Below are 13,568 nucleotides of genomic sequence, written 5' to 3' on the forward strand. Positions count from 1 at the left end.
GAGGTTCTAAGCAACAGGCTTAAAAATGCCCTGTGGGAGGGTAAGCAAACCATGCATACCCTTTGACCTGGCCATAGCACTACCAGGTCTGTATTCCAAAAGATTTGTAGCTATACAAAAAGCTAAGGACTTCTATGTACAAGGCCACCTGAAGCAGCCCTTTTCTCAGAGCAAAGAACTCTGCCTACCCTTCCATATGGGGAAACCTAATTTATTCTCCCTCTCTCCACCCCAACCAGATAAACTTGGTTAAGGAGAAAAGGCTGCAGTGGCCAGCAATGGGAGGGCTTCCTTCTTAGCAGAGACCATCAGATTGTTCAATGTAGAAGAGCAAACAGAGTGTGAGCCCCATCCCTTTGCCTTAAGTGTAGCCAATGAGATTTCTCTCCCAGGAGCGTGGAGCAGAATATGCCTAAACCCAGCCCTGAGGCAAAGCTCAGCCAGCCATGTTGGTGCTTATGACCATGTTTCCCACATATAATCACTGCTTGAGAGGAAGATTCTTTTTTTATAACAGATTTTTACTTTTCAAAATACATGCAATGAAAAGATAGCTTTCAGCATCCACCCTTAAGAAAAACTGAAAAAAAAAAAAAAATCCATCCTTGCAAAATCTTGTGTTCCAAATTTTTCTCCCTCCCTCCTCAGCTCTCTCCTCTCCCAGATGGCAAGTAATCCACTAGATTAAACATGTGTAGTTCTTCGAAACATATTTGCATTTTAATCATGCTGCACAAGAAAAAATCAGACTAAAAGAAGAAAAAATGAGAAAGGAGAAAAGCAAGCAAACAACAAAACAGGTGAAAATATTATGGAGTGATCCACTTTCAGTCCCCACAGTCCTTTCTCTGGGTACAGATGGCTTTCTCCATCACAAGACAATTTTGGAACTGGCAAGAATCACTTTGCTGTTGAAAAGAGCCATGTCCCAGTCCTTTTTGTAATGACAAGAAACTGGAAACTGATAGATGCCCATCAGCTGGAGAATGTTATAGTTTATGAATGTTATAGAAAATTATTGTTTTATAAGAAATGATCAGCAGGATGATTTTAGAGAGGCCTGGGGAGACTTGTAGAAACTGATGCTGAGTAAAGTGAGCAGGACCAGGACATCACTGTGTATGCCAACAGCAATATTATACGATGATCAATTCTGATGGACGTGGCTCTCTTCAACAATGAGGTGACTCAGATCAGTTCCAATGATCTCATGATGAAGAGAGCCATTCTACACCCAGAAAGAAGAGTGTAGGAACTGAGTATGGTTCACAACATAGCATTTTCTCTGTATTTTTTGTTGTTTGTTTGCATTTTATTTTCTTTCTCATTTTTTTCTGGTTTGATTTGATTTTTCTTGTGCAGCAAGATAACTGTATAAATGTGTATGTATATATTGGATTTAACACATATTTCTATCATGTTTAATACAGGGAAATTGGAACACAAGGTTTTGCAAGGATTAATGTTGAAAAATTATCTATGCATAGGTTTTGAAAATAAAAAGCTTTAAAAAAAACTAAAAAGAAAGGAGCCACATCCATCAGAATTGATCATTGCATAATCTTGTTGCCATGTACGATGTTCTCTTGCTTCTGCTCACTTCCCTCAGCATCAATTCATGTAAGTTTGTCCAGGCCCCTCTGAAATCAGCCTGCTGATCATTTCTTATAGAACAATAATATTTGACAGGAAGATTCTTGAGGGCAAAGAGTATGCCATTGGTCATGGTATTCTCAGGAACTAACAGAAAACCTTCCACATAAGACATAATAAAAGTCTGTAGAAGGAAATTACCTCCCAAGCTCTTTGGTGGAAAACCCCTGCACAAATAAGGTCGGCTATTTGTACCTAAAACCCTTTAACATGCTCTAGAATATCATATAATGACGATAAGCTTATAAAATTTCAAACACCCCAGCAAGGGTCACTGGAAAATCTTACAAAGACCACAACCAGTCGGAGCTTACCTTGGCCCCATACTTGGAATAATTCATCTCTGTAAGGGTCACAGGCCGCAGCTTGTCAATGTCACCAAAAGCCACTCCTGGGACATACAGGGCACAGACAATGTGGACCCACCTGGAGGGAGGACATGAGGAAAGCATTGAGTGATGAGGTCATCTGTCTCCCAGGACACCACAAGGACCCAAAGTCCCTTCCCTCCCGGAGCAAGTGGGCTCCACCCTACCAAAAATGTCAGCTCCCCAAGCTTCCCTTCACCACGCATTATTAATGGTACCTAAGACAACTAGAGGAAAAAAATCACTTTAACAGGATCGTGGTAACAGCTCCTAAAGACAAAGCCTAAGGAGACCAAAGGGATGGCTCCTCCATCCCCCAGGGGGCCACTTATGATCTGTAAGCTCAGGACCAAGGCTGGCCCAAAACTAGGAAACATCTGTGGGTGAAGATCAATGGCAGGAAAGCCAGAAGAGAGAGCACTGGAAGGAGAGGCCTGAGACAAATGCCAGGCCCAAGAACTGAGCTCGTGAGCACAAAGACGAGCTAGGTTGGGGGTGAAGGGAGGGAGTCCATGATCAGGAGATGAGGGAAAACAGACACACTGACGCACTTGGTGGATGGATTGCTCCACAAACAATGTCCAAGTACGCCCTCCATCTGGCTCCACGATCTCATTGACCCTCCGAGACCCCAGAGGACCGGCCGGGCGGACAGCAACGGCTCCTTTCCAAGGCGATGTGCTCTTCACCAGGTGATGGTAGTCCAAAACTTCCTTTAGGACTACAGATCTTGTGCTGCCACAGGACAAAGGGAAGAGCAGCTCGCAGGAAAGCCAGGGAACAGCAAGGAGAGGTGGGGAGCTAGGCACAGAGAGTACCCATCGGCAATCACCTCATGTAAGCCGTATCCAAGTCCCGCAGAAACAAATGAGCCCGAGCCATCGAAGGCCTGAAGGGAAGGACCTGCTCTGTTCTCTCGGGTTCCACCAGAACCATAATCCCACAGACTATCCGGTCACTGTGGCTCACAATGCTCATAGAGAAGAAACCCAAGCAAGAAAAGGCCATCATAAGAGCTACTTCCACTCCAGGAACAGACTTTCTTAAGAGCCATGAGAGCTGGGGAAGGCCCTGGTCTGTTTTCTCTCGCCCTGAAGGAGCCCACCTTCCAGCTAGCCTCGTTTGCAGCCACAGCGATCAGATCCGTTTCCCTGTGATGGGGTCGAGCTTTGTCCCAATCTTGCAAAGTTCCTCACAATATGTCCAGTGCTTAGCACAATGCCCAGTATGCACTAAGTGCTTATTCACTTGATGGATGAGAGCAGCCATGTCTAGATGCAGGAGGGCAACCTCTGGCCTGCGGAGGGACCTGGAACCACAATTCTACCTCTGGCACCTCAGGGCCATGAGCACAGCAGGCCCTCTCAGCCTCAGTGTCCCCATCTGCACAACGATACTTCTCGTGGTTTTAGGAAGCTCCGGGTGACCGGAAGACCTTCTCCATGGTAACACTACCCGCCAATAGAGATCCAAGCCCAGCCACAGCTTAGTCAATCAGCAAGACCCTGGAAGTTTGTCAGTGACTAAATGTCCGCAGGAGGTTTGGAATCCAGGACTTTCGGAGTCCATGCTTGGCTGCTGTGAGGAATGCCAGGCTGTCTGTGCCCTCCCACTGCTACCAATCCCCTCACTCCTGGATTAAACAAGGCACAGCGGCAGACCTAGGAAGGATGCCATCCTACAAGAGAGCGGGTATGACAGCACTCAGCCAAGGGGAGAGCAACATGGCAGACTCCTGCTAGCCCGGCAGCAAGAAAGCACATCTGTGGGCGTGAGGATCAAGTTACTGCCCTGTGCCACCCCTCAAAGTGACCCTAAGCCAAAGGGTGTGGGGCAGGCAGGCAGAAAACGCAATGGAGAAGTGCTTGTGCACCGCATGGAATGCCCACCCGGTGGGGTGCTGAGGTCACAAGTCACCCGAAGAAAAGGCTCAAGCATGAGAGGGAGAGGCAAGCAACCGAGAGGCAAGAGCGCAGGATGTGGAGACACTCTGGCCCAAGCCAGGTAAGAGCGCAGGGCCTCTTTCACAGCAGGCACCGGAAGGTCTAGGAGGAAGGTTTGTGGGAAAGCCTAGGGGCAGAGACTGAGGAAGCAGAGGGGCTCAGCCCCCAGCTCTGGACACAATTCCTGGCACAGACTGGGGTGCGGAAGGTGTTTCTAATTTAACTGTTGGATGACTGCACCTTCAGTCACATTTGACCCAGCAGATTTCAGAGTCACGCCCAATGCCCGGAGTCTGACCATGGCCCTACTAAAAAGCCCCCATGGCCCTGTCAGAAATTCCTCAGCAGGGACTCCTGGGCCGTCTGGCATCAGATCAAGAACCGTTTGAAAGGGGTGCCCATCTTCACAACTCCCTGAGATTCCTGGAGAGCGGGCCCAAGGCCGCACCCTGTGGACTTCAATCTGGAGTGATGTCTCTCGGCCACGCAGCGGCTCCTGCGCCTGACTGCTCGGGCCTGCAGCAGGAAAGGCCGCGGGGAGACAGCGGCACCAGCGCTGCCCCAGTTGATCTGGGACACACCGAACCACTGGCTGCCGGCTTCTCCCAACCTTCACACGAGCAGGGTGGCCCGACACTTTTGCTGCAGAGGGAGGGGCGCCCCAGCATCAGGATCACGATGACAGAACCCAGCCCAGGCAGGGAAAGTCCTGGGAGAGGGGGTGTCGGCTCTCAGTGCTTCCAGGCCTTGGTGTTTGCCTGCTCATCTGGTAAGCCAGACGGGCTCTAGAACCTTGTAATTAAGACAAATTGGGCAATCAAAGAAGAATAATCCTCCTAGTTACTCTACCATCCATTTTGCTTCGAGCTATGATGACAGATGTTAAGAAAAAGAACAAAAAAACCTTATGAAACAAAACAAAAAAAGAGGAGCTAGAATTTGCATTCTAGCAAGGGGCTCATTTAGCAAAGGGATTTATTTTAAAATTCACCTGCATTTTAGTATAACTGAAGTGCAAACAAGGTTTCACAGAAGAAATCAGCATTTTTCCCACTAGGAAACACAAGAAAGGTTTCAATCCGATTCCCATTTGTCTGTTAGCCAACTCCTACTCTTTGCCAGGCGCTGGGCCACCGAGATCAGCTGCAAGAGGGCGACACCGGGCATCAGCTGCCAGAACCCCGGCTACTTTTCTCAGACACAAGAACCCAGGCCTAAGAAGGTGAGAGGCAGCAGCTCACAGAGAAGGCTGAACAACGAGGACTACAGGTCCGAATGCTGTCACTGCACCAACGTTCAGAGGGCAAAGAGAATGCACTTTTCTGCATTCTGCATTTTCTCCAAAATAATTTTCTGTGAACTATTCATGTTCCCATCAAGGATGTAAAAGTCGGTTTAGAAAATAAAAATGGGTTTTCACCTGAAATGATGGAGGGGCAAATCGCTGTGACAGCTCTTATATGCCAAGGGCTGTGAGGAAACTGAGGAAAGCACTGTCATCCCTACCTCACAGACAGACACTCTGATAGGCCCAGACAAGGCTAGGGGGCTGGGGGGGGGGGGGGAGGCAGAGCAAATGAGGAACATCACTCTAAGCTTGAGGGGTACACCGTGGAGGTGGGCAAACTGAGGGCGGCAGGGCATCCACGAAGATAAAGGCTGCCCCATTGGGAGAGTGGGGCCAGCACTGAAGAGCAGCACCAAGTCGGAGGCAGAAGGAAGGAGGGCAGCAGCCTGCTCAGGGGGCTGGCCGGCAGACCCTGCCCCCTGAGCTCATCCCTAACCCACTCTTTCCAGCTATGAAGCTTGGGCTTCAGAGCTTGCAGAGAACAGGAGATTGTGAAAGACATCACAAGCAGTGATTTCTCCAAATCTCTGGACACAGCCCTCAGATGTACCCCCCCTCCTTCCTGAGGCATATGGTACAGATCCTCATCACCTCACACCTGCTGGGGGGGCTGCCTTCCTCAAGCCTCCCCCTGCTTCAGTCTATCCTCCCTTCAGTCACTAATGTGGTTTTCCTAAAACAGAGGATCTGACCATTTCACTCCCCTACTCGATGACCTCTCAGGGCTTCCTATCGCCTTCAGAGCAAACACAGAAGGCTGCGGGGGTCTCCTGGCCCGTTGTTTGCCATCACTTCCTCCCTTCTAAGTCTTCTCTCACATCACTCCCTGACATATCTCCCATGGGGCCGCTGGCCTCCTGGCTCTTCTTCACACCCAATCCCCCATCTCCCGACCACAGGCGTCTGCTTGGCTGTCCCTCTTCTGAAATGGGCTCCCTCCTCATCTTGGCTTTCTAGCTTTCCAGGCTTCCTTCACATCTTGGCTTAAATCTCACCCTCAGTTAAAAAAAAAAAAAAAAAAAAAAAAAACGCAATTCACCAAAAAGAGATGATCCTGGAGCGAACCTGGAGGCTAGACTTCAAACTGCTCCAAACATGGCTTCTTCCCTATCTGACCTTCAGCCTCCCAGCATGAGCAGAAATGAGAGCGTTTCCAGAGAAACAGCTCATTCCCAGCCCTCTGTGTTTTCCGGAATTAGTTTCTTTACCCAGGACACAAAATCGGCAGAGCCGCAGATGGACCCCAGCAGGTACCCTAAGAGAATGGATACAGCTTGGCCCAAGGTCCAAAAAGGCAACCCAAGGCACAGCAATCTAAAATCCGGTGTCAGGGACCCAAAGGGAAATGAAATGGTGAGAGAACAATGGCTGCTGAGTGAAAACCGTTTCTTATCAGAAGGGCAGGAACCGTGACTGGTGAAAGTCCCCAATCCTGGTAACCACGCCTGACACCCTCGAAAAGGGGGTCTCACAGAAACCATTAAGGAAACCACCACAGTTCATGGCATCAGCGCCATCGGATCGACAGAGGTAAGAGGCCCGTGGAGTTCCCAGGAGGATTCGAGGCCCACGCTGAGAGCCAGGAGCAGGCGGGGGCCCTCAGACTGACCTGCCGGCGTCTGTCTCCTTGAAGATCCCGTCCTGGTTCGGACACAGCTCACAGCTGGGCGACACCCCACACTTACAGGCATCGCAGAACCACGGCTCTGTGGAGTTTTCAGAAGCGGAGCTCATGATGGAGTCACTCTCTCCATCCACACCGTAGCAGCCTAAAACAGGAACGTGAGAAACAAGGTAACTCCCAAACCATTTCCAAGGGGCCTCTTGGCCACTCCATCCCCCCCAAAGAGACGACTAATCGCAGATTTGGAAGGGAAAGGAAAGGGGGCCAGAGGTCAGGAGGATCTCCAGTCTAGAAGGTCAGGGGCCACCGGAAGTGCTTCCACTTTCCCAGGGACAATTTAAACTGATCCTACTTCTGGCCAAGCCTGACCTGCGGGAAACACTTTCCCAAAACCACAGCTTTCAGAAAAGCAAGAACTGGAGCAAACGGTGATGACCCTTCACTCTGCAAAGGGGGAGAGGGCTATACAAACTAATTGAACCTAAGCCAGCCATCTTCAATCTGTGATACATCCCCTGGGATTCCCTTCTAGGGCAGAAGGAGCCTGGCAAGGCCCATGGACCAAGAGTGCAGGACTTGAAGAGACTCTGTGTCCATGGGCAGGTGGACAGATGTCAGGAGGCAGAGAGCAGCCATGTGTGGGAGGCTGTATGCTAGAGAGAAGCATCCTGCCAGGGATCCCTGATGGGGTGAATGCTGGCGCAGCCACATCTGGATTTCCCCTGTGAGAACTCCCCACTGCCAATATATAGGGGCCATAGGCCGTGCATCTCGGTCTTAGAGCAAAGGCCACGGGAGCCACAGGACAAGACTGCGGGGCCTGGAGGCTGGAAGGTAGCTTCAGATACCACCTAGCTGGGCTCAGTTTCCTCATCAGAAAAATGGGGACAATAAGCACCTCCTTCACAAGAAGAAAAGCCCTCTGCAAATCTTAACATGCTAGCCACTAGGGCCGCCTCTTCTCAGAGGAGGCGTCCTGGCTGCTGCTCATTATTCCTAACACCAATTCATACAAAGTATCTACTTCTTGACACACACTGCCTGCCCTGTGCAAATGTGACATGGGATTGCTTCACTATCTCCAACCAAAAAAACCCTAAAAATCAGCTGCAGAGTTACCCTCATTATTCTACACGTTGGGGGGATGCAAACAATTGGCAACTTTGTGAGTGAGTGAGTGAGATTTAAGAATCACTGAACCCTGAGGAGATTGCCAGAAGAAGAGAATGGGACCACGGTACCCCGAGGCTGAGCAGCAAAGGAGGCTGAGGAGAGGCTGAACAGAGGAATGAGGACTAGAGGCAAAAGAGCAACCAGGAGCAAAGGGTCCTGTGGGGTTGGGAAGGAAAAAGCGGGAAAAGCCTCCTCAACTTGGAAATGAAGACCTCACAGGTCACTCTGAAGACAGTAGGATCTGTTCCTAGGCAAACCTTCTGTGTTATGGATCCTTTTGGCTTTCTGTGAAAGCTATGCACCTCTTCTCAAGAATGGTGTTTTTTGAGGAAAAAGGACCTATGTGTGCAAAACTGTCTGTGGCAGCCCTTTTTGTAGTGGCAAAGACCTGGAAACTGAGTGGATGCCCATTAGTGGGAGAATGGCTGAGTAAGTTACAGTATGGATATGTTATGGAATATTGTTGTTCTGTAAGAAACAACCAGCAGGATGATTTCAGAGAGGCCTGGAGAGACTGACAATAACTGATGCTGAGTGAAGACAGTAGAACCAGGAGATCATGGTACATGGCAACAACAAGATAATACGATGACCAATTCTGACAGATGTGGCTCTTTTTGACAATGAGATGATTCAGAGCAATTCCAATCGACTTGGGAAGTAAAGAGTCATCAGCGTTCAGACAGAGGACTATGGGGATTGAGTGTGGATCAAAGCATGGTATCTTCACCTTTTTGTTGTTGCTGTTTGCTTTTTTCCCCCTTTAGATTTGATTTTTCTTACTGTCTACGGGAGGGGGAAGGGGAAGATAGAGAGGGGAAAAAATTGGGAACACAAGGTTTTGCAAAATATAAATATTGTAAACTATCCTTACATGTATTTGGAAAAATAAAATATTAATGAATAGTGTTTTTCAAGATGAACAAAATACAATCCAAAGGATTATGAAGGATATCATAAGGTAGTTATCAAATAGTTATTAAAAACAGATGGAGAGATCCCAGATTAAAAGCATCTGCATTAGAAAGAGCCAACGGTGAGGGAAAAGATGAAGCTAAAACAAAATCTTGACTAAGACAAACATTTGTCAGAATGGAAGGAACTCTCAACACAAAGAAGAATTTACCCCCAAAGTCTTCTTGGGCAAAAGTGCTACTGAATGCTATTCAAGTTTAGCTTAGCAACATTCAGGATACTTTCTAAATGCTTAAATAACTAAATGAATGCTCAAAAAGAATGATCAAAAGGCTGCAGATGCTATATTCTAATTCGCAATAATCTACATTTTCATAGTCAACTAAGTCCCATTGGCACAATAGTCACATTCAAGCAGTCATGAAAACAAATTCCCCATCATAAGACAATTCCCTGTCAATTCAAAATTGGTAAATTGTATTTAAGAAGAAACTAAAATGACATCTAAGCAGCTTAACTGAATATCTTCCTTCATATAAAAATAGTCATAGACACACACCCCACCAACGCACACATACATATACTAGCATTAGACAATGAACAAATCACAAAAATGCTATGAACAGTTGTAATACTCTAAATTGAAGTCTACTAAACAAAAACAAAAACAAAAAAAACAAGCTTAATAAGATGGAGCTGTCTGCTTTATTTTTTAGGTAGGAATTTTAACCTATAAAAAGCCAAATTACTTCCCTATAGCATAAAGAATCATGAAGCAACTTTTGAGTTAGTAGAGATTTCAGCAGGACACTTAGAAGGAATTTTCATTCATTGACAATAATCACTAAACTCAGTCATTAAGTATTAGTTCTTGTGCCAGGCACTCTACCACAAGCAAGTGCCCCACATCCTCCATATTCAATCCCATACCAGTTCCATGAGGTTAGATATGGGTTCTAGGAAATTCTGTATTATTCACCGAAGGTCTAAAATTGTGCTTTGTCCTTAAGGATGTTAGCACAATGGACATTGAATAAACACCCATTCTACTGAATAATAATTTCCTTTCTTTTTTTATTTTTCAATAATTTTATTTTTCCAAATACATGTAAAGATAGTTTTCAACATTTTGTGTCCCAAATTTTTTTCCTTCCCTCCTTTATTATCCCACCTTGCCAAGATAGCAAGTAATCTTGAGGGGAAAAAAAAAAAAAAAACACCACAGGTAAGAAAAATAAAACAAACAAACATAAAGGGTGAAAATACTATGCTTTGATCCACACTCAGTCTCCACAGTTCTCTCTGGATGCAGATGGTTATCTCCATCACAAGTCTATTGGAATTGCCTTAAGTTATCTTATCGCTGAAAAGACTCAAGTCCATCACAGCTGATCATCATATAATTTTGTTGTTATTGTATACAATGTTCTCCTGATTCTACTCACTTCACTTAGCATCTGTTTATCAGTCTTACCAAATTTTTATGTAATCTGCCTGCTGAACATTCCAGCTTCCTTCTGAGAATAATAGAATATTAATATTCCATTAGATTCATATACCATAACTTATTAACCATTCCCCAACTGATGGGTATCTACTCAGTTTCCAGGACTTTGCCATCACAAAAGGACTGCTACCAACAATTCCTTTTCTCTTTTTTATGATCTCTTTGGAATAGAGACCCGGTAGAGATACTCCTGGATCAAAGGGTATATATGCACAGTTTTATATCCCTTTGGGCATATGAATAATAATTTTTTTCCTAAACATATTTCCACATTTATCTTGCTGCACAAGAAAAATCAGATCAAAATGGGGAAAAAATGAGAAAGCAAACAACAAAAAAGGTGAAAATACTGTGTAATCCACATTTGGTATCCACAGCCCTCTTTTTGAGTGTAGATGGCTCTCTCTATCACAAGTCTATTGGAATTGACCTGAATCACCTCATTGTTGAAAAGAGCCATGGCCATCACAGTTGATCATCACATAATCTTGCTGTTGCCATGTACAATGTTATTCTGGTTCTACTCACTTCAGTTAGCATCAGTTCATGTAAGTCTCTCCAGGCTTTTCTGAAATCATCCTGCTGACCATTTCTTATAGAACAATAATATTCCATAACATCTGTATACCACAGCTTATTCAGTCATTCTCTAACTGATGGGTATCACTCAGTTTCCAGTTCCTTGACACTAGAAAAAGGGCTGCTACATTTTTACACATATGGGTCCTTTTCCTTCTTTTATCATTTCTTTGGGAGAACAATAATTTCTTTAAAAAGTAACTAAGGTCAGAAGCAGCTTGATAGTACAGTGGGGTAGAGCACCAGTTCTGGAGTCAGGAGGACCGGTGTTCAAATCTGGCCTTAGATGCTTACCACTTACTAGCTATGTGACCCTGAGCAAGTCAGTTAACCCCAAGAGCCTCACAAAAAAAGCTACGAAAAGAGAGAGAGAGAGGAAAAGAAAAAGAAAAGAAACAGGGACATGAAGGTGTTGTTGGAAGAGCTGTAAACTGGCCCAGCCAATCTGTAAAACAATCTAGAACTCGGCCCCAAGAGGCCTAAACCCCCAAAGAGAAAAGAAGAAAATGACCAGTAAGTACAAAAAAGGCGTGTAACAGCTCTTTTTGGAGTAGCAAAGAACTGTGAATACAAGGAACTGGAGGCTACTTGCCACAGAAGGAGGCTGTCCAAAAGACAGTATATGAATATCATGAAAATGCTCTACGAAATCATAAGGGGAATATTTCAAAGAAATCCAGAAGAGCTGAATGAGCGGCTGCAAAGTGAAGCAAGGACTAGGAGAAAAATGTGACAAAGGTGATCAATGATCACTTAACTGTCTTTGTAAAGAAAAACAACACCGAAAGTCTGAAAAACTCTGATCAAAGCCATACCCTATCACACCTTCAGGACAGACAATGAAGGAGGAATCCACTTCCTGACAGACCAAGTAATGGCCTAACAGATCTGCCATTGTGTAAGTTTCTTTTACTTGTTACATATATTGGAAGAGAAAGGAGAGAAAGGACAGTGAAATATTTAGTAACACTAAATTATCTCCTTAATATAAATATTTAACTGTTATTTTTCTTATCTTCTTTCTCTCCCTGTCTCCCGGATTTTTTTTACTACCATGAGAAAGCAAACTATAGACCCATTTCCCTGAAAAACATTGATGCAAAAATCCTAAATAAAATGCTACCAAGGACTGATTAGAGTCAAAACCCCATCCTAAATGCCTATGATTCCAACTCTTAACCCTAACTTGAAATTCACTGAAGATCATATACTATGACCAAGAGAAATCTGAACCCAGGGCTGGTTCAACATTGGGAAAACCATGAGCATAACAGACCAAATCATTAAAAACAACAAAAAAGCACATGCAGAAAAAACTTTTGACAAAAGACAATATCCATTCCTATTCAAAAAAAAAAAAAAAAACTCTCTAGAAAACATAGGAATAAATGAAGTATTTCTTCTTCTTTTTTTATTTTTAATTTGAACAATATTCGTTTTTAAAACTTTAAGTTCCAGATTCTTTCCCATCACTTCTCCCTCTCCAGCCCCACCCCTCTCTTAATTGAGAAGATATGCAATTCAATATAAGTTATATATTTCCATAATAGTCATGTAGTGACAGAAAACTGACCAAGAAAAAAAAAAAAAAACCTCAATAAAAATAAAGTTAAAATATGCTTCAATCTGTATTCTCTTTCTCTGGGGATGGACTGCATTTTTCATCATAATCCTGCAGAGTTGTCTTGGATTAGGAGAATAAGTCATTCACAGCTGATTACTTTACAAAACTGCTATTACTTTCCATATAGTACATTTCATTTTGCATCAATTCATGGAACTGATACAATGCTGCCCATTGTTTCTTACTGCATAATAGTATTCCATCACAATCACATACCACACTTTGTTCAGCCATTCCCCAAGTAATAGGCACCCCCTCAATTTTCAATTCTTTGCCCTCAGAAAAGAGCTGCTATAAGAATTTATATATATATATATATATGGATCTTGTTCCTTTTTTTTTTTTTTTTAAATCTCTTTGGGAATACAGATCTAGTAGTGATATTGCTGGGTCAAATAGTAAGCACCCCCATATCCCTTCCACCATTAGTCATTTTCCTTTTCTGTCCTATTAGCCATTCTAACAAGTATGTGGTAGTACCTCAGAATTGTTTAAATATTCATTTCTCCAATCAGTAGTAAGAACATTTTGTCATATGGCTATAAACTAGCTTTGATCACTTCATCTGAAAACTGTGCAGATCTTTTATCAATTGGGGAATAGTTCTCATTTTTACAAATTTAACTTCATTCTCTAAATGTTTGAGAAATGAGGCTTTTATCAGAGAAACTTGTTTCAAAATTTTCTTTAGTTACTCTATTTCCCTCCTTCCTATTTCTCACCCTCACTCCCTTTATGCTATTCTCTGTCCTCCTTTGACCTGATCCCTCCTCAAAAGTATTTTGCTTCTGAGCATCCCCTCCCCGAATGTACACTCCTTTCTATAACCCTCCA

The 13,568-nt window shown here is 44.4% G+C and overlaps 1 protein-coding gene across 4 annotated transcripts in view; it reads right to left on the bottom strand.

Annotated features, from left to right (window-relative positions):
* The window catches only part of PHF14 (PHD finger protein 14), a 139,051-nt gene that overhangs the window by 105,930 nt on the left and 19,553 nt on the right, over positions 1 to 13,568 (bottom strand). For all 4 annotated transcript variants that reach the window (XM_031940741.1, XM_031940738.1, XM_031940739.1 and 1 more), the window contains exons 5-6: positions 6,922 to 7,081; positions 1,968 to 2,079 (exon numbers count right to left, since the gene is read on the bottom strand). In XM_031940741.1, the coding sequence (XP_031796601.1) occupies positions 1,968 to 2,079; positions 6,922 to 7,081 (272 nt within the window). The remainder of the gene's footprint in view (positions 1 to 1,967; positions 2,080 to 6,921; positions 7,082 to 13,568) is intronic.

Source organism: Sarcophilus harrisii, chromosome 5 (assembly GCF_902635505.1).
Source record: "Sarcophilus harrisii chromosome 5, mSarHar1.11, whole genome shotgun sequence".
In the NCBI taxonomy this organism is placed as follows: domain Eukaryota; kingdom Metazoa; phylum Chordata; class Mammalia; order Dasyuromorphia; family Dasyuridae; genus Sarcophilus; species Sarcophilus harrisii.